This window comes from Manis javanica, chromosome 9, assembly GCF_040802235.1.
Source record: "Manis javanica isolate MJ-LG chromosome 9, MJ_LKY, whole genome shotgun sequence".
In the NCBI taxonomy this organism is placed as follows: Eukaryota; Metazoa; Chordata; class Mammalia; order Pholidota; family Manidae; genus Manis; species Manis javanica.
Genome location: NC_133164.1, coordinates 4,939,697 through 4,964,869, shown reverse-complemented (window position 1 = coordinate 4,964,869; position 25,173 = coordinate 4,939,697). Strand labels below are relative to the sequence as shown.

Genomic DNA, 25,173 nt, shown 5'->3' with positions numbered 1-25,173 from the left:
ATAACCCCCCTCCCTTCAAACCTATGAGCTCCATAAGGAAAGGAATTAGTATACCATCTTGTTCAGTGCTGAATCCTTAGCACTTACTATGCAGTTTCTGGCACAGAGTAAATACTAAATGAATAAGTGGATGGATGGCTGGACAGATGAAAAAATGAAGAGAAAAATCATCACGCAAGATTTACCTATGAAAATCTCACCAATGGTCCTTAAAATGGTTTTGTCAGTAGAGATGCCAAGTATTTTCATATATATCCATTTATTTCAATACTATAAAAATCTCTATGAGGTTTTTCCTCTGGGTATTCATATTAATGAATACTGTTAATGCAGGGTCCCTCATTCAATTAGGTTTCTTTAACAAATGGACAATTTCCAGGATAGAGTCTCACCAAATTATTTGCCACAGTAATTTTAAGGAAACAAAAATTAATACAAACCTATTTTGCTTATTCTAATTTCTATAAACAAAATGAATAGAATTATACTTACATATAATATAATAATCTCTGTTCTTCTGAAATTCTAGGCCCCAGAGGTTAGGGCTGAATTCTTGAAACTTGATAGTGAATTTTACATCTTGGTCTGGTCTGGCACAGTTGAGGAGAGGGGTATTTTCCTTCTTAATAGTGCATCTGTCTGCTTGGTCTTTATCAACCATATAAACTTTATAATATTCATACTGGCCAACAGTTTTAGAGTCCACTTTGGGGCAAATAATATCCATTTTGTCTCCTATCTGTGGGTATAGTACCAGTCCTTGTCCAGGTAGAAATCTAAAAGCATAAAAAAAAAGCCATTGAGTTGATAACAACTGACAGTATTAATGATAATTGCGATATAGCCAATGTCAATAATTCCAAACTATAATTATATAGATCCACACTTTTATTTACCAAAAGTACCTCAGTTCACATCAGCACTGCATGAATGAGTTTACGAATTAAGCTTTAAAGAAAAAAAAGAAACCACTCTCCTTAATGCTACCCAGCAGGACCAGTCAACCTGCTGACATTTCTTTACACCCCCTCTGCCTGTAAGAGTTCAGTACTCTATTGTGTAACTTTGCAATAACTTTTCCTCAGTGGTGAGTCAGCCCTTTGCACCTGTTTGTTACTTTTCAGCCATTGGCAGCTTTAATTCATTGAACATGTTGCAGAGAGATGGCATCAATTCCAGGGAACAGTGGTGCACTAATACTTTGTTGTTGAGTTAGTTTCCATTTACTGTTGATGTTAATTAACGGACAAGTTTCATCAAGAATGTTTCAAATTACTTATCATAATTAGTCACTTGATCAAACAATGGGTTTTTTATTACATCAAACAAAAGAAATGTCTTACAAACCCATAAAAGATAACCAGAAATAATTCATGGTAGCATTGATTCAGCTGTGAGATGAAGAGTTCCCTACTTACAAGGACGGCAACTACTGTTCTTACTCCACAAACCATTTCTTTTTCCATCCCTTGAGGTGTATTTGCTCCAATTAATTCTTAGAAGCAAATCTTTAGAACTAAGCTGATACAATATCCCCTTAATGCTCACAGCTAAAAGCTCCCCTCCTTTCTGTTTTTCTTGCTAGGCATGCTGCTCAAAGATTCCTCTTAAATGGGGAGTTTCTCTGAGAAACTGAAACGAGAGCTTCCTAATGAACAGCCTACAAGTGCTAACACTAACAGCACACTTGGAAATCCCATCCTGCCCCGTCCCTCCTTAAGCAGCCAAGCCTGCAGACTCATTAAAATTTTAAAGCCCCAGAACAAAGCATCATGTCTGAATCCCTCCAATCCGATCCTTCACTTAGCCAGGGAAGCCCACCAGCCATGACAATTAATGGGTTGTAATTCACTGAGAGAAAGCCTGGACAATGGGGCAGCCCCATTTTCAGATCCATACTGAGGGAACCAGTTATGATTTATGTTAATGAATGGTATTAATTTTGTGATTAATGGCATGACTTTGGTTATGAAGCATCACAGAACACAAGAGAAACTACATTATAGATTTATATTAAAAACCAAGACTCTGGGGCAGGAAAAACGCATATTGCACATGGTGGTTTGCCACGTTCCTTGGAACATATGATTTCACAATCCCAAAGTGAGGTGGTCCCTTTTTTTACTGAGCTCCTTTAACAAGGACATATGACATTCATTTGTTCAAAAGAAAAAAAAAGTTAAGAAAAGTGAACAAAAATCATCTTACAAAATTTTTCTCAAAATTAATATTTTTTTATAACAATGACAAATTTCATACAACCATGTATATATATATACACCCTTAAATTCTCTAACACTGTGACGAATGAGGATCACCATTAGTAAGAGCCTCTCTTCAGCCTTCTTGGTCATAAGAGTTTTCTGGGGAGATGCTTTGAAAATTCAAGTCCAGGGGACTGGAGGGTTCCCTCCCAGGTGCCAGGATAGAGTCTCTAGGCAATCTATCTTCTTTGTGGATGAACTTCAACTCCGCACCGGGTGGATGGACTAAAGGACCGAATCAGAGTGTTTGTGGATGAGGCTTTTTGTCTTTACCCCTGCCCCCCAAGGGATTCTACTGTGTCGCTGTGGTTAGGAAGTCAGGCAAGATGCCCGGTAATTGGTACACATGAAACATGGTGAGCATTACATTGCTCACCTTCCTGACACATCCTTTCTCCCATGTTTTATTCCTTGACTTTCTTAGGAAATCTTCCCTGCATCTAAGAACCAAAGGTCAATTCCTGCCTGGAGGTTCCCATCACACTTAAAATATTTCCTATCCTAAATGTGCTCCTTCGGTAGCTGGCACAGGGTGAACACGCATTAGCTGCTCTTAGAAAACTGCCTGGACCACCACCAAGGTCTGCAGCCTGCTGCCCGGACCTGCCCCTGCCAAAGCCCTTCACACTGATCAACTTTCAAGGCGGATGTCTACGCAGGGCTTGCCAGGCTTCAGAGATCAGGACCCTCAGCATCAAGGAGCCAATTTTCTTGTCTATCCAGTCAATTCTTTTAAGAAAATGTACCCCCCTCTCCACTGTGTATAATTTCTTTGTATCTTAGATGTCTCAAGCATCCACCCTGTGCCTAATGTTGACTTACTGATCTCTTCATTCAAAATGCTCCCAAGAGCCTGTGTCCTTCATGAGACCTTTTTTTTTTCCTGTTTAACCAAAGACGCACTGAAGATTCCCTCCCTGCCCATGAAGGTAACTTCTCCTGGCTCTTCTCACTCCCCACATCTGAGTTACAGCTTTTGTTATGCTCATAGGGTGAGGTTTAGAACACATGACACATGGGCCACTCTGGTTACAGGATCTCCACATTTTACACTGTATTTTCCAAAGGCACAAATCACATAAAAAGTGGTAGCAGTCAGGGATGGGAAGTGATGTATGGGGAGGGTCACTTGTGCAATGGCCTGTCCAAATGAGAGGGAAGGGAAGGCATCTCAAACTTCAAGAAGCATATTTCATAGGCTCATAAAAAGTATATTCTGATACAATCCACTTTGCTAATGCTTTGAAAAGTATCAGCTTACTTTTCAGAATACACTGTAGCAAAAAGCAAGGCAAGAACTGGATCCTTCTCCCTGAAAAAGTTTTCTTTTCAAGAGTTCCTTTAAAAACATTACTGCTTCTTTGTTTAAATCCATGCAAAAAAAGACTCCCTTGTCCAGTGATTTACAGGTGCATTGTTTAAGCAATATAGGTACATCTACACTGGTTAGCATGCAATCACTTTAACCGACGGGATTATGGTTTCTCAGCATACCCAGAATGTGCTGAGTGGAGAGCTCAAGTCCGGGACTTCATGCACACGTGGCCACCAGGAGCAGCCAAGCTCCAGGAGCCCCTCTGCCTCCCAGGAACCCTGGTGGTTTCTAAGGCAACATGAGAGCACAAGAGTCATGTGAATATAGCAACTAAAGCAACCTATTTGGTGCCAGACCCAGATGCTCTGAGTAACAGAAAAGTAGATCTTGATCATCAGGAATTTACAATCTAGCCCCCTGAGGGTGTGCTGGCCCGATCCTGAATGCCCGGGGCTGACATACGGTAAATGCTCAATGATGTATTAATAAAAAACATGAAAGGACAAATGGAAGCTAAGATGGACACAAATAAATTTAAGTCAAATTATGTGCCACAACCTTCAGAGGACAGTCATGGAAGGAATTACGAAGACAGGCCCACCTGCAGTTGGGACAGTGGTATGCAAAGGGCAAAGATACTATTTCTAGAAGACACCAACCAAAGGATGATGATGTTTCTGGAAAGCAAGGAGCGGTGCAAAAGTAGTTCCTGGCCTGTTTTCCCTGGCAGGATCTATAAGTACTTGCAGTCTTCCATAATCCCTTCCTATTTAAAATGCAAGGCAATTAACCCCTCCAGAACCACTAATCAGGAGAACACTGCTGCTTGTGAGCACTTACTCTTTGCTACGCACTGATAAAAGCACCTTATATCACATGACCTTCATTTTAATCACTGCACGCGTACATAATATGCAAACAGATGAAGACATGCACATGCCAAACACGAGACATGATAGGAAAAGCCCCCTTTCTCTGCACACTTTTCAGTTCTCACTGCATCACATTAAAGCAGAAATCTGGTTTTCTGAAATGCATTTTTTTCTAAATTGAGCTTTTCATAGAAAAGCCATGAAGTTAAAGAAAATCAAGAGAAAGTCAATACACACACAGGCTTGCAAGCATCAAATGGAGTCCAGCTCCATGCCAAGCACGGTAGTCCTGATTCTGAGGTGGTCACCTGAGACCATGGCTCACAAAGGCGGCCATCTGGTATCTCAGCCTTGCCCCAGGAGGGCCAAAACCAAAATGTGGGGAAGTAACTAACCCACCACCTGGAATTTGTGTTTTAAATGTAGTATTACAGATGGACTCCGATGTATGAGAACTGCAGAATGTAAGTGAAAAGCAAATGGGGAAGATTTCTTAATAATACCACTTTCGAAGGGAAAACAACACATCCCATATGTTAAGATCAAGTCAATAATCACAGAGTTCTATTTCTGAAGCTAGGTCATTTATGTTTGGATTTTGTTACCTCGAGATTGCTTAGAGACTCTGGTAAACCAGACTACATAGTGTATCTATGCCCTGAATATTTTGTAATGTTCAATAATATACTTATCCTACATTGACTTAGGAAGTATTCCAAAATAATAATAATAATAATAATAATAATAATAATAATAATAATTACGGTGCCAACAACTGACTTATTTTAAGCTGCTGAACTGGTTATCCATAGTGGACGTCAGATACAGATTTCTTATTGTGTGATGAGACAACATTCACCTTGTAACCCAAAGGAATGCAGATTAAAAGCTCCACAGTTACAACCCATGCCACACATTGAATGTGGTTTTTGCTAAACTATGTCCAAAGTAAAAGTGATGAGAGGGGTCATTTAATAAAGTTTACTGACTTTTAATCCAAAGCAAAAGTAAACAAAAAGTCAAAAAGCAAAAGCAAAAGTCTATTGGACTTCGTGTCCTATCTGGGAAAGTGAACATCGCCAGGCTACTTCCCTCCCTGCACTAGGCTGCGAGAAGCCAGGGCAGCACCCCGCTCTTCCTGGGAGCAGAAACAGCATTCTCCTGCCTGTCGGGAGGGCCTGGGGCTCCGACGGCTTCCTGGGATTCGGGGCTGGGCTTCACACTCCTCCACTGCAGGGCTTCCCAGGATCCTAGAGGAGTGGGGTGGGGGGAGCAAAAACAGGCAACTCCTATGGTTTTTCCAATGAATCATTCCCAAACAAGACAATAGATGTGACGACTTGGGATCAAATATAGAGACAATATGTAATAAACTGGAAACTCTAAGTACAGTTTCCAAAGATAACCTGCCTGAAATGAAATGACTGGATACTAGAATCTGTTTTTATCCTCTGATCACCTAGCAAACTTAATCCAAGTTTTTAAGTTATTTACCAAACTAGACTCCAATACTTCTACAGGGCAAACTTTGAATCACTTTAGTAACCTAAATTAGACCTTGATATTCATAATCTCCTTAGATCTCTAATAATCTAAATTAGACATTTCAATGTCATAGTCATCACTGTAGAAACCATTTTTATAAAACAGCCCCTATGCAACACAATTTTCTTTACTGTTTTAATACACCCAGGAACCCATACTTGTTTTAAAAGCTAGAGTAATGCATCTGAAGCATAAACCAGCCATTGGGGAGTTTAGGGGTCATAGCACACAATTTTCTTTGACAGACGAGAACATCAGACATTGGGATCTCAAGTCTGGGTTCTTCTGGGGGCCAGTATTGCATTACCAGGTCTTGGGGTGCTTGGGAAATCAGACAGAAGCAGTGGTTGCCCGATGGACTTCCAAACCTGGCCAAAGGACACAGGGGTGTCCACAGGAAGCCAGCAGCTAAGCCACTTGGGGGAAGCTGTGTGGTGTGACAACTACACCGCTCTCCCCACTTAAGCCCCATTTCCCCCGCTTCTACTGCGTCCCCTACCTCCTCCTGCATTTGCTCCCAACCGTGATACATGCCCCGCAGGACAAACGTCCAATGACTTCTCATGTTTTCTTCAAGGTTGCCCCATATATGTAGGTTAACCTAGAAGAATGGTTGTTTCGCTGAGTGGCCCCTTGCTGCTGACCAGATCTGGAGAACCCAGGACAAATAGAAGACTGGTTCTCTGAGGGAAACAGTGCATGGAGGGAAATGATTGAAGAATGTGGCAACTACGTATACACACATAAATAAGGGCAAATCAGCCTGTTGTAGCTGAATGCAAAAACACCAAACTGACACAGAATAAAAAGATGTAGACAGGAATGACCAGTTTCTGGGTCCAAACAAACAACTGGGCCAGGCAAACCACTCGAGCCAGACATGACAATGCTTCCAAAAGTGTCCCTTCAAATCTGGAGCCACCTCTATTTGCTCTTTAGCACATAAAAATCAATTTAAGTATCTAATATACCTGCACACTAATGGCAAGTGTCCACCACCTGAGAACAGGACCACGGAACTCATGTAACGGGCATACCTGCCGCTATGCACACTGAAGGGACAGGACACCGACATGTGATGGTTTATCTCTGAAGGAAACAGCCAAGCAAAGTAAGATCCCTAAGTGAATAGGCATTAGTCCTTTCAGGGAAATTGCTTTATTTTTCCTTTCATTTCAAAAATACATCATTAGAGTATATGTATATGAATTATAAGTAAACAACTAATATCAGTTAAAAATAAACATAATACACAATAGGTAGCATGCTGTTCTGCATATTTTGCTGAAGACACACACAAAAATATACATAGATCATCAAACCCAGGCCCTTTACCTGAAACTGCTTTGGGCTACTGGATGGTGGACTTAAGGTGAGTTTTAGCTTTCTGTGCTTCTCAGAATTTTCTGCAATAAACATTGAATGCTTTGGGGATTAGAGTGGAACACTATTTTCAAGACACAGTTTCAAAGAACAAATTGTACCATGTTCCTGAGCAATCTTTGAAATATGCAGTAGATTCAACTGATCCTTAATCATCGAACTGCACATCTCTGGGAGTCAGTTAACACTTCAGGGAACCTGAATCCTAGCTTAAGGGACAGTTCACCTTAGCAGTTGGCATCCCCAAATCATATAATTTGTTTATTTGCAAGCCAGAGTTCTGTATTAAGTACTCTTTGACTTTACCATGCTTTGGAAAAAATGCGTGTTTCCCATAGAATGCTTTTGTTTTTGTTTTAATTAAATGTCAAAGGCTGCAGGGAGAAAAAAGTGGTCAGTTTGCAATTTCATTAGTCTGAAATTCTGAAGGAGGGAAAGGACTCGGCCGGCTGCTTTGCTGTAACTGGCAGGTCTCTCTAGTTACCTCCTAGCAAAAGATGCACGATGCTCTTGATCTCCTTACCTTCACCATGCACCTGGGGGCCTTCTACGTAACACATACCTTCACCATGCACCTGGGGGCCTTCTACGGCGCTATGGAGCTGGAACAGCATTAATAAGAAACCCAAGATTTCTTTCAGAGATGCTCTGCGTCCTTGGGAATATGCACGGTCTCCAGAAGAACAGCTTAAATTTGTGAATATGTGAATGTCAGGCACATTTCACAAAAAGGCGGGATATTCAGTCTTGCAATATTTCATCTTAATGCTACCTTGCTGCTGCAGCTTAATAAGGTAGTCTCTGATGCCCCAAACAGAAGAGTTTGTTATAAAATGAATAAAAGCAGGGTCCACAAAAGACATAGGCAATGTCGACCATAAGAAGTACTTGGGGAAAAAAATTTCTGTTTTGTGGATAGCACTTTACTGCCCCCTTTTGCACTTTAACATCAGAACAAGTTTCTGCACACACTTATCCTGAAACCAGAGAGAGTGGGGTGTAGTTTAGGGTGTCAGGTTTATACAGAGTGAGGTTACCAGATACCCCTGTGCTTGGAGTTGCAAGTAATTACCTTAAAACTTCCAGCCAGTGCACTACTACCTTCTCTGTGGCTTTAAACCTCTGAGAAATAAGGTAGTAATTGGAGGCTTTAACTGACACTTTCTGCCTTACTCGAATGTGGATGGTGTGGAGACAATGCTTGTTTTCACAGGTGCCACTTCTTTCACACTTTTCCAAAACAAATATCATCTGCAACATGAACCTGATTTATTCAAGGAAAAGAAAAAGGGGCATTAAAAGCAGGCTATACAATTTGGGACCATTAAAGTATGTGTGTGGGGGTATGCTTTTCAAACTTCACGCCAATGACAAGCAAAACCTTTTCAAGAAAAGGAAAGACGAGAAGCACATTCATTCAAACACAGCGGGAGCCTGTGTGTCACAAACCAGTTCAGCAACTCTTCAAGGTGAGGCGACAGTCTGCTGGCCGCTTCATTTTGCAAACACTTGAAGAAAGTATTAAACTACAGACTGAAGTTTTACGTATGAAATCCTAATCTGCAGTGGACAAACGAGGGCCCCATTTGTGACCCAAAGGCCTCAACTTGGATTTAACAGTCTGTATGCAGCCCTGTACACTTTTATTTAATCTTAATCCATTTCCCTCTGTCATTCTACAATTACTGTACAAGTCAAAATAATATTAAATTTCACGGCCCCCAATGCTACACAATTGAATGAAAACTGACTCCTTTTGATGTTAATCTTGTTTTCCATAGGTGATATAGTGCTCGAAACACTGGTGCCTGGAGTACATTTTATTTTAAAAGGCATAAAGATAATATTCTCATAGTTTGAACTTTCTTTCAGGAAAATAACACAAATATTTAATTTTTATCTGTACCATGATTTTCACTGTAATAAAACCTCCAATTCACAGAAGGACAAGCTGAGTTTAAAGAGGTATCTTCACCTCTAAGGCAAACCTTAAAGGTGTGATGTCAGCTATCACTGTTTCCTGTTCACAGGTTCATAGGGACTTGATGATGTCTGCCATGGAATTAAAACCAAAAATTAACCACCTACCTCATAACAAAAAAAAAAAATAGAGGTTACTTATAGAACTGATCTAAACACCCTGTGTCTCAAAACTACCCCCACCCCCACCAAAAAAAATAATCACCCAAGAGTTCTGCAGCTAGGTCAGGCAAAACTGGGGGACTTGGAATGTAGGGCTGGGAGCTGCGAGGTGCAGGGGGAGGGTGGAGGGGAGTGACTCACTGGGGCCAGCCCTTGTCACGCCGGCTCCTTTAGCATAACGAGTATTTCATAACCCTCCCAGGCAAGAGACGATAGAGATGCTTGCCCAACTATAATTTGTTTGCACCTGTACGGTCTTGTTCCAAACCATGCTTTTAGCAGGAGTCTATAAAGGAAGGTGGAACTCTTTGTTATTTATTCTGGTGAGGTACCAGAGACAGAAATGGCTTCACATAGAAAGAAATTCAGAGGGCATTTCCAGCTGGTTTTCTGTTGTGTTAGATCTAAGTGTGGAGAACCATTTTCTCACCTACCTGAGTGGGAAAATCACAGAGATGAAAGGTCTACGTAAATCGTATAGGGAGTGAGCTGGCATTTAAAAAAACTCAAAGAAATGGAATTAAGATCTTTAGTGCACTGCAGTATCTCACTCTACCCAGTTAGGGTATATCTTTCCTATCAAGCCTTCCTATCACCACTCTTTTTTTTTTTTAACTTCAAAGAATTTTGCCTATTTATAAAGACAATGTATCCTTGTTTTACAGGCAAATGAAACCTCCCCCTTTAGTGGGGGATACAGCACTGAGAGAGTGCTCACGAGGGGGTCCAGTTCCAGGTCTTTACGCTAGAGATGGAAGACTCAGCTGGCTGTTTATCCCCGGGCCTCCCACCCCGTGCCTTGCACAGAATGGGTGCTGGATAGGTGTTTCTGTAATCATAGAATGAAAACTTCAATAAGGGTTAAGAGACAGAACCCTCTTTATTCTCTATTGATACAAGAAGATGTTCCCCTTGCCAGTCCAGTGTCAGTCCACCACCACCATTTAAAAGGCTGTGTTCAATCACCTTACAACCCCCTAAACACTGCCTCCTGGACACCTCCCTCTTCCCGGGCCCCAGAGCAGGGTCGGGATACTCTGCTGTGGGTGGGCAGATACCACGAGACATTTCCTGGCATCTGTCATAGCTTGGTGGGGGAAGAAGAGAGGTAAGGGAAACCAAGCAGGCTACCTGGCAGCCAGGTTAGCGCTGCTCCCACCACAAAGGCAGAAGAAGGGACTGAGTTACTGACTTCCACACAGATTCCCTACACTATGTATCTCATGGTGCGCCATTTTAACTTTATAGGTAATATGTTCCTTGCTTGATCACCACAAACAGCCTGGAATTAACTTGACCAAAACACAGAAGCATACCAAAAGTTAAATACCCTGGCTATTCAAACAGGCTGCTACTGAATTAACCTGAAGGGCACTGGCTAACGTGAGATGAGGAGCTCTGAGCTGAGGGAGGGTCTGTTTGTCTGAGACCGCAGCTGGCTGCTAGGTCAACAGGTAAAAAGATGGGAAGTCCAGGGAAAACGCAAACGGAGAGGTTCTCCCTGGCGGCAAGAGAGGCCCGGGCTGCCCAGCTTCCTGAAACAAACCACTCCAAACTTGCAGAGCATCAAAAGCCAGATGGGATACGCTGAATGAATCCACGGGCAAGAAGCCAGAATCCCAGTTTGCTGTAGAAATAGGCCTGGACTTGATTTGAGTCTTCTCAGCTCTGACAAGCTGGAAGCTGGCACAGATCCCAAAATCCAAAATAAAATGGCATTTAATTGTGACTAGACTCTAAAAAAGATGTCAGACTATCTCCTTAGTTTGACACATGCTCAGCATCTAACCAAATGCAATTCTCCTTGAAAATCTGACCCCTTTTTCTCCCAGCAGTGTTCAATCACCTTACAACCAAACATTTAAATTTTTAAAAGGAAAATTAGAAGGAAAAGATATTCAGTCAAAGCATTAATATTATATACTTTCATAACTGCCTAGTTTCCATTGGTTAGAACCTTGTTGTTAAAGATTCAAAGGATTCATTTAGAACTGCACGTCCGTCACAGGAAAGACTATGAGTCAAGATGGACCAGGGAAGAATTATACCCAAAACTTCCTTTTTATCCACCTTGTATGTTCTGCCTTGAGCAAATGTACCCTTAATCATGCCCATTGACCACGTGCTTTACAGTTACCCCCACACAACAGCAGAAGAAAAAGCAACAGAGCATTAAGAGGTGGGATTCAAGAATCAGAGTCCTGTAACTGGGTTCAAATGCAGATTATACCACTGATCAGCGATACAGCCTTGGGTAAGTTAGTTAACCAGCCTGTGCCTTGGTTTCCCCATTGGTCTTACAGGGATCATAAAAGTACCTCCCTCAGATCGTTACTACGAAGGTTTAATGAGTGGGTATTTGTAGAGCAGTTAACAACAGCAGCTGGTCCACAGTAAGTGCTATATACAACTTGTTAAATGAAACAACCTGTCACCAGGTTTCTAAACAAGAAATAGCATGTAATATTAATCAGAAAACGCTACAATGTCCACCCCTACAATTTGCATTCGTGTATGTGTTCAACAACCCAATCTCTTGCCTTCACCTGTACTAGAAAACACGAAGTGGGTCAGAGCCCAGGACCCCTCAGTCCGTGATGGAAAAGGTGAATGAGCATGCCCATGGGTATAAATGTTACAACGCTCAGGGGTAGGGAGCAAAGAACATCTGATTTATAGAAAGGAAAGAAAAACGTGCTTCATAGAGCAGAGGGGTCTTAAGAATGAATAGAAGTCTGGCAGATGAATGAAAAACAATATAACATCAGATACTTTAAAAGGTGACTGCCATGCTATAATCTTTATTAATTTTATTTTTATTTATTCTGCATCTGTATGTGGAAGGCAAACTGAACCATAGCCAAACACACAGTAGAGATTCAATTAATTTTTATTAACAATAGCTAACATTTATTGCTTCATTGTGCCAAGCACAAAGCTCAACTTAAAATCCTGACCACAATTTTATTACTTTTACTCAGTACTATTAGATTATTGTCCTCATTTTAGACATGGGACAACTGAGTCATAGAGGATACTCTATTATTACACAGCTAAAAAAACATCTCAGATGGGATTGGGTTCAAACAGCCAGATTCCAAATCATGTACTCTTAGCTAACACTTGCCCAGCTGTCTTTGCTTTATCGGACTGCCTAGCTTTACCATCATTATCACATTTGGAAACAAACAGGTACTCCGGCTCTCGTATTAAAAAGGCAGCCGTTTCACTGCGTTAGCGTCCCGCAGGGTCTACCTGTTTCATTTGTGGGATGCATCTTTGAGCCTTGCTTGGACATATGAAATCGCATGAAATAACGTAGCTGCTCACAGATGTACACTTTAACAGACCCACATTGCCCTTAGCTGAAACATTATCACTTCCACTTGCTTATGGTGTTCTTCATTTCCGAGAGCCACTGTGACCTTGCTGGGAGAGCCTGATGTCTCTCAAGGCTCAGTTTCCTTCCCCTGGGCTGAATCCTGTCGCCCCTCCTGGAGGAATGCCATACCCTTCCTGCGGCCACTGAGCTGGGCTCTCATGCACTGCAGCACGCATGGCGGCTGCGTCCACCGGGGATTCCCTCTTCTCACTTCAGGATTTAAGTCTCTTGAGGGTACAGACTGTACCTTTTGGTTCTCAGAGCTTAGTAACAGGTGCACAGTTAATACATGTTGAATAAATCAATGAATTCTCCACTGTGATCTAGATGACCCCTGTGGTCTCCAGCAAAGCACGAATGGGAGCAGACAGCAGGGAGGCAAGGACTGCTGATTCCTTCAGAGATCCGAAAACAGCCTTTCAGGGGAGGAGGATCTAATGCTGATTTTTTTTCCAAAAAAACGTTGATCTAGGGCAATGGCTTTCTCAAGGTGTGGTCTCAGACCAGCAGCATCAGCTGAGAGCTTGTTAGAAATGTAAATTTCAAGTGTCACCCAGACCTCAGGAATCCGAAACTCTGGGGCAGGGCCCAGCAATCCTGTTTTAACAGGCCCCGCAGGTGATTCGGACACGCCCTGAAGTTCTAGAGCCGCTGTTCCAAGCATAGAGCTCTAGGTGGTGTGTTAATACACACAGGCAGCCACAGACACACAGCTGGGTTGTCTGTTCACCTGAGGAACACCTCTTGGATGTCAGTGCTGGCTGGTAGGTAGACTGAAGAAATGAAACAGTCTCATCCCTGCCTTTTAAGGCCAGGGAGGGTGGTGAAAGGGATTTAGACCTGCACATGAATCATGACAGTGCAGTGTTTGATGTTCCTCCTATAACATAGGTATTTAACTAAAGTGCTGTGGGATTAATGAGAAAAGATGTAAAGAAATTTTGCCTGATCTACATAATATAAAGAAACTCATGTAGGGGAAACTTAACTTTATTAGACAGGGTTATAATGAAGATTCAGTTTCCCAGAGAGAAAGGGGGTGTATGGCTTAGGAGAGCTTGTTTTTATCTAAAATGTACCCAAAGTATGGTTCTGACTGGTAAACAAAAACAGATATTTTCTAATTTCTTCTGCAGGAAGACACCTTCTGAGCTGGCCTTGACCACTGACTGGCACTTAGTAGGCGGTTCAGACTGGGCCAGATGTTTTCAGGCCAAGGAGCCAGCCTAACTGGTGGGAAGAACAGGATGGACATTCTCAGAGGGGGGACCACACTGTGCCTGGGGTTCCTCAGCTGGAGTACAACATGCAGAGGCCAGGCTGGAAGGCGACATTTCAGATACCCTGACTCTGCGGGTCAGAGGCTGTAACCTGTAAAGAGGTTCAGCATCCTGCAGGGGCGCAGAAAGGGCGGGGGCAGCAGAGGGGGCAGGCAGCAGGGAGCACACCACACACACAGCCACCCACCAGCCCAAGCCCCAGCACTGTCTGTAATCACTTTCCTCTAATGTAACACACACATTGACTCTACCAGTTTCACAAATGAGTGGCACTCAATGATTCTGGGTGATAGGGAGGAATCTGTGCCTGAAAAGGCAGAGTCACGCCTGGGGGCAACGGGGACTTAACTAGACTGGAAGACCCACACCATGAGGGCTGTAATTAACAGTGGATGGAACCGAATTTAAATCAAGAAAATGAACTGGACTGTTTAGTAACTGGAAATAGAAAACAAGAATCTACAGTACTGAACAAAACGAAGTTTCAAAGCAAGGCAGATCACCTGTGGTTCCTTCCCAGCGCCCTGAATGTCCACCACGGAGCTGTGAGAGGGTTCCCTGTCCATACTTTAGAAAAAGGCCATAGCAAACTGTTAATACTTCATACTGCCAATGTTGTCTTCACATTTTGGTTACCAAATTGCTAAGGGAAGACACAACTTGTTTTTCTTTAATGGATCATTCCCCTACTATGCTTTTTATTTGAAATAAACAAATATGCATTCCCTAGTCACAAAATGCTTTGGGCTAGAACTACATATTTGAATTTATACAAGAAAAGGAAAATAAGAGCCTCTGCTGATTCTCTGTTGGAGCAACAGAAATAGGTCTACCTGGCACTCCATGTGCATGGAAAACATCTCATAATTGATCACCTACTCTTTCCACTGGCTCGCCCGATCCAACCATCCTTATCTCTAACATTTCTGAAATCTATGCTGAAGGACACAAAGCCCAGTGTTGGATGACAGCAGTAAACAAGTGGCAGGGCTTTCCCGCGTGTTTCTTTAATCACTTTAACCTCATTCCAGATAGAAAACTGGAGGCCAGGGCCATTCAGCTTCTTCTTTTGTCATTTGCCTGCCATTAATATGCACCAGTCTGCATTTGAAAAGCTGAAGGAGGCCGCAAGCTTGCAGGACATTTATCATGCTCTGTTCCCTGTTAACAAGCAAATACTTTAGCTGAATGGGCCATTAGCAATCATTGTCAAATGCAGAATGCAAGGTGCTTGGATGTGACCAGTTTGTAAATTAGGAGGTACGGGGGCGCTTCTTTTTGATGAATCTAGACAAGTGCAATGGATCTTTTGATAGAGATTACGGAATAAAGCCAGGGAGAAAGGTAGAGCACAGGCACTGGGTACAGCAGGTCTCCGGGCAATGATTTTTTAATGTTTTTAACCTCCAAAAGCTACATAGTAATGACCAGAAAAACAGTCAACGAGTGCAATAAATCCATAGTCCAAAGCAGACTATCCGGTCAGCTTGAGAGTTAGGAGGAAGATCAATGAAATGGGTCAGGATCTCCCGAAGATCTCCACACATCCACAGAATGTGTTCATCTAACAGGCCCATGCTGCTGTTCCAAACCCCCTTGACCTGCTGCATCAATAGACATGTGGGGTGTTTGCGGCTTGCAGTAGCGTCCACGTGTTAGGAAAGAGTATACCTAAATGTGATTTATTCCCACTAGGATGTTTAAACACTTTAACAGTAAGGTATTAACAAAGGGCCACGTGGTGGAAGCTGCTTGAGCTGAGAGTGGGGGTGGGGGAATTGATAAGGGCCTGGCAATACCTGTTTGAGTTTTTTAAACCTACCAATAAAATTAAGACAAAAGTAAAGAAAAGACATAACTGGCTTAGGCGAGGGTAAGAATGTGAACCCTGTAGTACTCAGCCAATGAGGAACCAGGGGAGGGACTCGCGTACTACGAGATAAATTATTGGCGCCAAACTCCCCAGGTGTGCCTGCCCACCAGACACCCGATCTTGCAGGACTGTCATTAAAGCCTCGCTCCGCTGTTCGCTGTGTCTCCGTGTCCACTTACTGAATTTGGGCCAGTGTTTCTCACGCACGTCTCAAGAGTTCAGACTCTCCAAAGAAATGCTGAGACTTTTCTAAAACACCAAATGGGAGACAATAAAGCGAATATTTCCTTTCTGGCTTGACCCAACTGCAGATGTCACTCTGCATGTAACTGAATCATGGCTTCAATGGCTTGTTTTGTTTAATGCCTAAAATGAGAAGTGTGGAAGGTAAAAAGAAAAGTCCAGCTTATTTACAAGGTTGTTTGGGACAGAGGGCAATTAAGATTCAACAGCATGGTTATTGTCTATTTTTAATGCTAACATTTTTATTATCCTCATCTATAGGAAGGACCTCCATCCCATTCAACTCAAACATCAAAACTCACATCTAGGAGTAAAATATCACCTGGATAGAGGGCACTAGTTGGGGCATATTGGATGACTACTGATTTGAATGAAAACTCAATTCCCCCTTTTACTTATTTTTATATATTCCTTTCCAGGGTAGTAAAGACACAACACAGAGAAGAGCTCTCTGGCTGAGGGAGAGGGACAATGTGCAGTGTTTACCTTTGCTTCTCCCACGCGGTGTGAGATGGCCCTGGCTCTGAAAGATGGCTGAAATCAAAAGGTCTCTCTTTTCTTTTCATGTAACTCCAGTCCTACCTAGCCCCTCTGGGTCTCTGTTCCTTCCCAGCATGTCCCTGCCTGAAGCCCAAATAGATTAAGGCGAGGACCGCCGAGGGAAGTTAATCCTACAGATTGGCTGCCGCTGTTAGGCCAGGAGTTAAAAAGGGAGATCTTGCAGGCCTTCACAACTGCAATGATCTGAACTTTTAATCAGCCCCAATCTCAATCTCTGAAAAAGACAGTCAATGAAATCTACCTTTACCATATTATGCGCCACCAATGAGCAAGAACTGAGCAGCTTTTCTTCCCTGCTTCAACCATCCCAGGCCACAAGTAGAGCTTTCATACTTTCTAATCCGAGTTTCCAACTCTGTGTGGTTCTCACATAATAGCCAACAGCCTGGAGCAAGGGCCTCCGTTTCTACAGCCCTTTCAGAGACGTGTCATTTCCAACATCAAGCTAATCTATATGTTGCCATGGCTTCACCCTTTATCTGCCTTTACATCTTATGAACTGCATGGATTTACCACATTATTTTTATCTGAAAGACAGAAAATGGTGGTTTTATTGCCATACAATCAGATTACTGCTGCTGGTTTCTCTATGCCTTTTTACCATGCTTCAATCAAAGGGGATCAGTTTCTTTATACTCTGCCCTTGATTTACATTACATCTGTAAAGACCTAGACTGGGTTGTAATCCCCTTATTAACTATGACCAGGGTTGATTTGCCTAAAAATAAAAGCAAATTGTGTCAGACCCTTTCACTTTGTTTTTGATTCGGAACTACAAAATGGATTACTAAAGAAATCTTCAGAGTTCACACGGCTAGTATAGTACTGAATTTAAAATGAGAATTAAACAAGTTAAACAGGGGAGCCGTGTCAACGGCTTACATTTTCCATCATGGGAGAAGGGCTGAATTGCTTATGTCTTTGTATTCGTTAGCTTTGGAGAGACAATGAAGCCACAGGAGTTTTTCCAAGCTGTTCGGCGCGCTGTCCCACTCGCGATCCTTCCTTCTTTGCGTTTCTTATATTCCTTTCCCGGCCCTATTCTAATTCCTCCCCGAAAAAAAAAGGTTGCAGGGAGCTCTTCCCTGAAAGAGCTAATTCCTGAAGGAGAAGCTTATAGTTCTATGGGTTCTGCATATTTTAATCAAAATATTTTAAACAGCTGAACACTCCTATTTAAGGCTCTACTTCGCTACACAAAGGGTGAGCTCATAAGCAAATCTATGTAGATGTATGATAAGTGACCTGAAAAACAGGCTCTTTATGTCAGCAGCAAACCGAGGCAGAGATGAGGCAGAGAGGGGAGCACCATTTTAATCATTTTCCATGGAAGAGCCCTTCGTTTGCTTACTTTGCAGTGGAACAGTTTAAGAATAAAGTTTTCATAAAATGTTAAAGAAACAGCCTTCCTGAAAAATGTCTTTTACTGAGGGTCGACAGCCTGATTTTCCTCCCCGCTGCCACTCCCATTCCTATGACGCATCATTGCAGTCAAGCTGGGATCGCAAATCGTTTCCCATTAGACAGACACCCCCGGGAAACGTCGCGCTAAGGCAGGTGTCACACTACCTCCTGGGAGCGACCTGAAGCATTTCAGTGGAAGGCAAGGAAGCAGCGAGCTGCTGCCACCGCGCCGGGCCCCTGAAGGTAATTGCTGTGCTCTCCACCGACCAAAGGATTCACCTCGGGACACTTAGAGCCGCGGCGGGGGGGGCGGGGGGCTAACGATAAGTCATCTAAATATACTAGTTATTGTTCAGTTGACTCCAAGTAGAGAAAGCAATCCAATCTGTAGTTTTTAGCTGGTCTGGGGATGCCAGCTAATTCACCTGTCTTCCTAGACCACAGTCAGAACAATTTAGGAATCTTGGGACTTATTTGCATTTCTTTGCATCGTGAGGACAAGTGTCAACAGCTACGCTTTGTGAAAGATTTAGAACCAAGTGTTTAACAAATCATCTTAACCTCCGGCTTCTGTTTCTGAGGCTTGAAGCTGTAATTGCTGAGGTTAAAAAGTGCAGTCCCTAGACACATGATTCCCAAATAAATTCTCTTCTCGCCTGAAAAGAGGGCTACTGAGCCCGGTGTGAGGTGTCGCGCTAGCTCCGTCTTTGTGCTCTCCCGGGTTCGGCTGTCCTATGGAACGGCGACAGTCCATTCCCTATAGTTTATCATCCTGACAAAATGTGCGGAATGGGGATGGGAAAGCACTAACAATTCCACCCCTGGTGCTTTGTGCCTTTTTTCTCTCTATATTAAAACCGACAAGATTAACCCAAATGCAAACTGTGGAGCATAGTTCAAGGGGCTATTCAATCAGGGCTGAATGTGCATTTGTTTACCTACAAAAATAAGAATTTCAGACACAATGGAAGGCAGACTGGCTTATATATGGCATTGAATGGACTGTTTAAACAGCACTATCCATTGTAGTTTATTTTATCAATCTTTGACAGGTCCGTATTTACTCAGAGCCTGACCGTGGTGGCGCCCATGTATTATAGGTTATCTGGATATTATCCAGCCATTCTTTTGTATCAAGTCAATCAATATCAGGAATTCAGTATTATGTAGGGGGAAATGACATGGGAAAAGGAAAATGCCTAGACTAACTAGTATGTGGTACACAGAGAACAGCACCCCTAGACATACAAGCTTAATGCTCAACTGAAATTTTCAACAAAGTCCATGTAATTCATTTTAGAACATCATACTAATATCGAGTTGTTCACTCTAAAGTGAAATTAATATTTGTAGAAAAAGAGCTCTTTTATTTTGGCACAAACACCATGCTTGGAAAAAAGTGTTCTAATGAAATGTTAATTGGAAATGAAAGCCAAGCTTTAACATTTTCTTCCAGTTAAAAAAAAACAGATTAAGCAACCTGAATGGCTACAACTGATGCAACTCTGCAGAGCCTATGGATGCAGAGAGAATGAATGATCCACTGACAGGGCAGTGGCTAGTATCTTGGTATACAGAACTTCTTTTGATGCTGCATAAACTCTCAGGGATGTGAGCAGCAGGCAGTGTGATTAAAGCAGTGATGAAGACAGTGAATTTACAAAGGATTTTCTGGACCCTGTATCCAACAGCTGCTTCAAGCTCCCTATGTCGACCACCTGCTAAAAAAGCTGACCTCGAATGAAACAAATCTAATTACTGATGTTGCTTCTTTACAAATGAATTGTTCCTTAGTTCATATGAACTGATGTGAAACTTCAGGGCATTTAATTACCTTCCTGCCACATCACATTTATTGACTGAAACTTTTCCCTGAAAATAAATATACAACTTCCCCAAACAGAGCTACTCTTTGGCTCCAGGGTTTTTATTCATCTCCAACTTAGAAAAGGCTCTTTGATATCATTTCTCCAGGAAGAAATCTCTCTGATCTCTCAAGCTAGCATTCAGCTGCATACTTTACTAAGCAGACCTTTTCCAGGGACAAATTATCCAGTCCTCCAGGGCAAGCCATTATCATGAGAATTTAAAAGAAATTCTACTCCTGAGAACGGCAGCAGGCAGGCCAAGAGGCATCAGGGCAGGGAAGGCAGGCTTCTCCAAAATTCAGGCCTCCCTCCAGCAGGTCTGTAAATCTATGGCCACAGCTCAGGAAAACAGATTAACCCTCAAAATCAGGATGGTAAGGAAATACCATTCTCCTCTCCTGTCCCTCTGCCACATATTAGAAAAATAAGATGTTAATGTCGTTAATGTCTAAACCTTAGGTTGAAATAATTATTTCTCTACTTTTTTTGGGGGAGGAAAGGTATTTCTAATCCTCCTCCCCAAAACACACCAACTAACAGTTAATATAGAAATACATATACTGAGCTGGGCGCTGGGGGGTTTAATGGGAATTTACTTATGTAAGAAAGACTTAAATATAAATATTAGGTCCTGATGGTGGGGGGAGGGGTGGGGAGGAGGATTCGACCCCTCAAGACAGTCGGTCAGGGAACAGTGCCAAGTGGAGAGGAGCAGTCAGCTTGGGGGAAGGGGTGAGGCCGGCGCCTCGAGCATTGCGCATGTTAGAGTGACCTCTGTAGGCGCAAAGCGACACTGGCCTGCCTCGTCCCCGCTCCCGGCCCATTACCGGCCCGGCTCGCATCGCTAGACCCGGCTGCGGCGCGCGGGACCCAGCCCGGCACTTTCCCGCACCACCTGGTGCCTCAGGATTCGGTTTCTGTGTGAAGATGTCATTGCTTCTACTTTCTCAGCAAATACAGCATCTTACGTTAAGGCAAAAAGGCCATGCAAGATCAGGCTACATGGAGGGAGGCTACATTACTTTTAAGTTTGAGCGGCGCTCGTAAATGCCATCTAGCATAGCATACTGCAAGAATTTGTTTATCCGATTTACAGCTGTGACGTTTCTTGCCTTTGTAACAGGGAGTTCTTGGTAAACATGTTGGTAAATTTGTAATTTACCACTTTTAAGAGAGTGGGTATAATTCTTTAATTAAGATGTGCTTTCTAAATTAATCCCTCATCTCTTTACTCTTTATTAAATCCATGGCCAACTTGCTCAAGCTCCATTAGGTCACTGACTTTATTTCTGATCTCAGGAACAGCCGATGCCTCCATACTTTCCCCAAGTTTCCCACGACTAACATTCCATGGTTCTGTAAAATACTTTTGGCTGTGATTCGAAATGTATCTCGAGAATGAGGTAATATACACAATACTGAATGCGTAGATGGCTAATTAGGAGTCGTGGCCACATGGATTTAGGGATGGATCGCCTGTTCTAAATCCCAGATGTGCTGCTCTGGTGGCTCACACTTAATCTCCAAAGGCCTGCCGTTCCCCCGGCCGCGCTGTCTGATAAAAGGCCCCGCTCCTGCCCCGGCATCCCAAGCGCGAAGGCTTCAGGAACGGTGTCGCCTGGGCTGGGCCTTACGCTTTTTGCAAAACGCGTCCTCAAAAATCAAGTCGGCTCTCGGGATCGCACAGAGTTCGGGGCCATTGGCTTGGAAACGGAGGGAGAGGCCTCCCCGTAGACGCCTAAGTCCAGTCCCCGGGCATGCGGAGAGGGCTCGCCTCCTGGTTCTCCCGCGGAGCAGCCCAGCTCCCCGCGCATCCCCGGGCGGGCGGCGCCTAGGCGCGCGGGCGCCGGGGCGCTGAGGGCAGCCCAGGGACCACAGGCTCGGTTCCGGCGTGCGCTCCGCTGCCCCGCGCCCGCCGCCGCCGCCGCCCACCCGCGGGGGCCGCACCGACTCCGGGGATCCTCGGGAGCGCAGCATCCCCGCCTCTGCCCGGAGCCCGCCGGGCCTGCACGCGGGCCAGCCCTGTCTGTGGCCTTGTTCTCCGTCTTCGAAAAGAAGCGAGGGTCATGTATCGCCATCGGACACCTACCCGGACCTGACACGCGAGCCTCCAGAGGCTTTTTAGAGCCAAGAAGCTGACGGGGAACGGAAGGTGGGCAGGGCGTCCCTTAGGGCCGGCGCCCTGGCTGGAAAGCCGAGAGAAAAGTCGCCAAGTGCAATGAGCGGAGATGGGGGACAGGGGGCTGGGTGGTGCGGGGGCACCCGAGGCTCCAGAAACAGGCTGCGAGGCTCTGCTGCCCGACCCTTCCTCCCGCCCGGATGGTGCGCGCGGCGGACCCCGGACACCACTTACTTGGAGTTCGAGGAATTCCAATAGATGGGCTCTAAAACTATCGATCTGGAAATCGCAGTTCTGCATAAAACCATCAAAACTCCCCAGCAGTACTTCCACACGGAGTCCCTCCTCGCGGCCATGGTCAAGCCGCTCCCAGCTCCGCGCACTCCGGGCGGCGGAGAGACGGGGCGCGGGCCTGGGGCCCCAATCCAACGCGCAGAGAAGGCGGAGACCGCAGGCAGCTCCGGGGCGCGCCGAGCAGCTCCAGCGGTTGCCGAGGCGAGGGCGCTCCCTCGGGGCCCTCAGGGCGCGGGGCGGGAGCGCAGGCGCGGGGCGCGGCGGCGCGGCGGGCTCGGGGCTCCGGGTCGCCGCGCCGGACGCAGCTCGGCCGGCCGGCTCCCGTGCGGCTCCAGGGTGCCGGGCGCGGGCTGTGGGGAGGGCGCGCGGCCGGGACACAAAGACGGAAACGACGCGCGGGCGACGGGCTGTGCGCCCCGAGCAGGGCCGCTTCGCACTATAAATCCAGGGGGGCGGGCCGCGGCCCGAGCGCGCGGGCGCCGCGTCGGCGCGGTTCCATGTCCCGGGGCGCGGAGCGACGAGGGGCGCCTCCGGGCGCGAGGGAGCCTCCCCAGGCCTTGCGTCTCCTGGCCCGCGGAGCAGGCAGGAGGGCTCGGTCCCCGCCGCGGGCGGCTAACGCGCGCGGGCCTTTGTGTGTGGGGAGGGCGCCGGGACCGGCTGTGCGCGCGGCTCCTCACTCCAACCGGAGCCGCCGTCCCCGCCGAGGAGAGTCAGCGCCGCCGGCGCGCTGTCAGAGCGCTATAAACGTGGGGCCCCGCCCCGCGCCGCGCCTCCCATTGGTCCCCGCGCCGCAGCCTCTCGCGAGTTGGGCAGCCCGCCCGTCCGTCAGCCACCCCCGCCCGGCATTGGGTGCCTCGAGGCGGGGCGCCAGCTGACAGGTGAGTCCCGCCCCCGCCCCGGCGGCGGCGGGAGCGGAGCCAGGGACTCAGCTGGGGCTGCGCGTGCACCCGCACCCCCGGAGTGGCGCTGCGGGCCTGCAGGGCCGGTCGCGGGGGAGCGGGGCCACCTGTCCCCGCGCCCTTCCTGCCTGGCAAGTGCCCCGACTTCAATGGAGGGACAATGTCGAAACTTTCCCCGCAGAGCGGGCCGCGGTCCCCGCGGCTCCTTCATAACGCAGTGTCCGCTCCCCTCGGACCTAGCGCAGCCTTCACGCGCATCTCTTCACCTCCCGGCCAGGCCTCCGGGCGACGCGCCTCGCACCTGGTTTCGGTACCGAAAGGAACTGGGGCCGACCTGTCAGCGGGCTGGACGCTGCGTGACGACCCCGGGCCTCAGTCGTGCCCGCTCTGCGGCGCTCACTTCCCGCCCGCGCGGCACCGACAGGCGTCCACGGGACCCTCTCCTTGATTGGCTTCCGAGACACACTCAGGCGTCCCCAAGGTGACCGGGAATTCAGGGGTAACGGTGACAAATAGCGCCGAATGGAGCGGTGGCAGGAACTGTTCCCTGGGTCCTGGGCGAAGTGCCCGCGTCGAGCGGCTGGGACGCGGCTCGCTGGCTTCCACGGACCCACAGCGCCCACTAGCGGCTGCGGGGCCCCACCGCGCACCACCGCGCGCTCCCGCGCGCCGAGCCCAGAGAGACCTTGGTGAGTGACCCACGGCGCGCAGGACTCGGCAGAAATACAGCCGGTACCACTTGCACAACTCAACGTTTGAAAAAAGAGAAATATGCCGTATCCCTGCAAGATGCTGAAGAATCCTGTCTACGCCAGATTTAATATTTCAAACGCAACGAACTGGACAGTATTCCTCTAAACTACTTTTTCAGCAGAATTATCCACTAAGCTAAATTTAGAATACATACCAAAACATCTCCTGGATGCTTACTAGTTTTTTCTTTCACTATTCTAACAAATTTCGAAGATGTTTATGCTACATTGAGTGTTCGTTTTTCGAAACAAGTTAATGTACAGTTCAACTGGAAGTGTCAAAAATGTGTGAACTAGATCTAAAACATTAAGGCACGCGAGGTACCGAATACATCCATATTACTCCAAATAGATTTAAAGGAAACGACCTTCTTTTACGCAATTACTACTTTCGAATAAGCCTCCAAATTGAGTAAATACTTTTTTGAAAAGTCTTAAAAGACGGGAAACCAACCGATTTGGCCGAAGTCTTCGGCCGATTCCCAGGACGACTAAAAAACCAGGCAGGAGCAGACAGTATTACTCATAAAACGTCACAAGAGTGAAAAAGTAGTCTTTTAAAGTTAGCTCAAAATATCTAATTCATTTGAAATAATAAAGCTAGCTTAACGATCTTTTAAAAGAACTAAAGCTGAGTATCTCAGTACCACTTTTCAAACTTAGCAAACTTGAGTGTGAAATTTAAATTGTGACTTCTTAGTTCTTATATCCTCTCTCCAAGTAGAATAGAGGAAATAAAGGAAATTAGTGTTGTCTGAAAATAGCCCTGGCTTTCAGTTTTAGTAAATCAAGATACTCTTATTATATCTAAAGCATATTACCTTGAGAAAAATGTAAATATACATATAAAAATTGCATTTAAAAGAACTCAAGTGTGTATTTGGCCAAAAAATAAAATCCTACAGATTTCTTTTGTGTAACTTTAGAGTGTGTGCACATGCATCGTTTTACTTTCAGTGAATATGGAACGATTAGCC

General features: G+C 45.2%; 1 protein-coding gene across 1 annotated transcript in view; it reads right to left on the bottom strand.

Moving 5' to 3' along the window:
* EFNB2 (ephrin B2) overlaps positions 1-23,249 on the bottom strand; it is a 43,441-nt gene extending 20,192 nt beyond the window's left edge. The window contains exons 1-2 of the mRNA XM_017655953.3: positions 22,486-23,249; positions 493-776 (exon numbers count right to left, since the gene is read on the bottom strand). Coding sequence (XP_017511442.1) covers positions 493-776; positions 22,486-22,607 — 406 coding nt within the window. The 5' untranslated portion in view covers positions 22,608-23,249. The remainder of the gene's footprint in view (positions 1-492; positions 777-22,485) is intronic.
* Between the last annotated feature and the right edge of the window lie 1,924 nt (positions 23,250-25,173).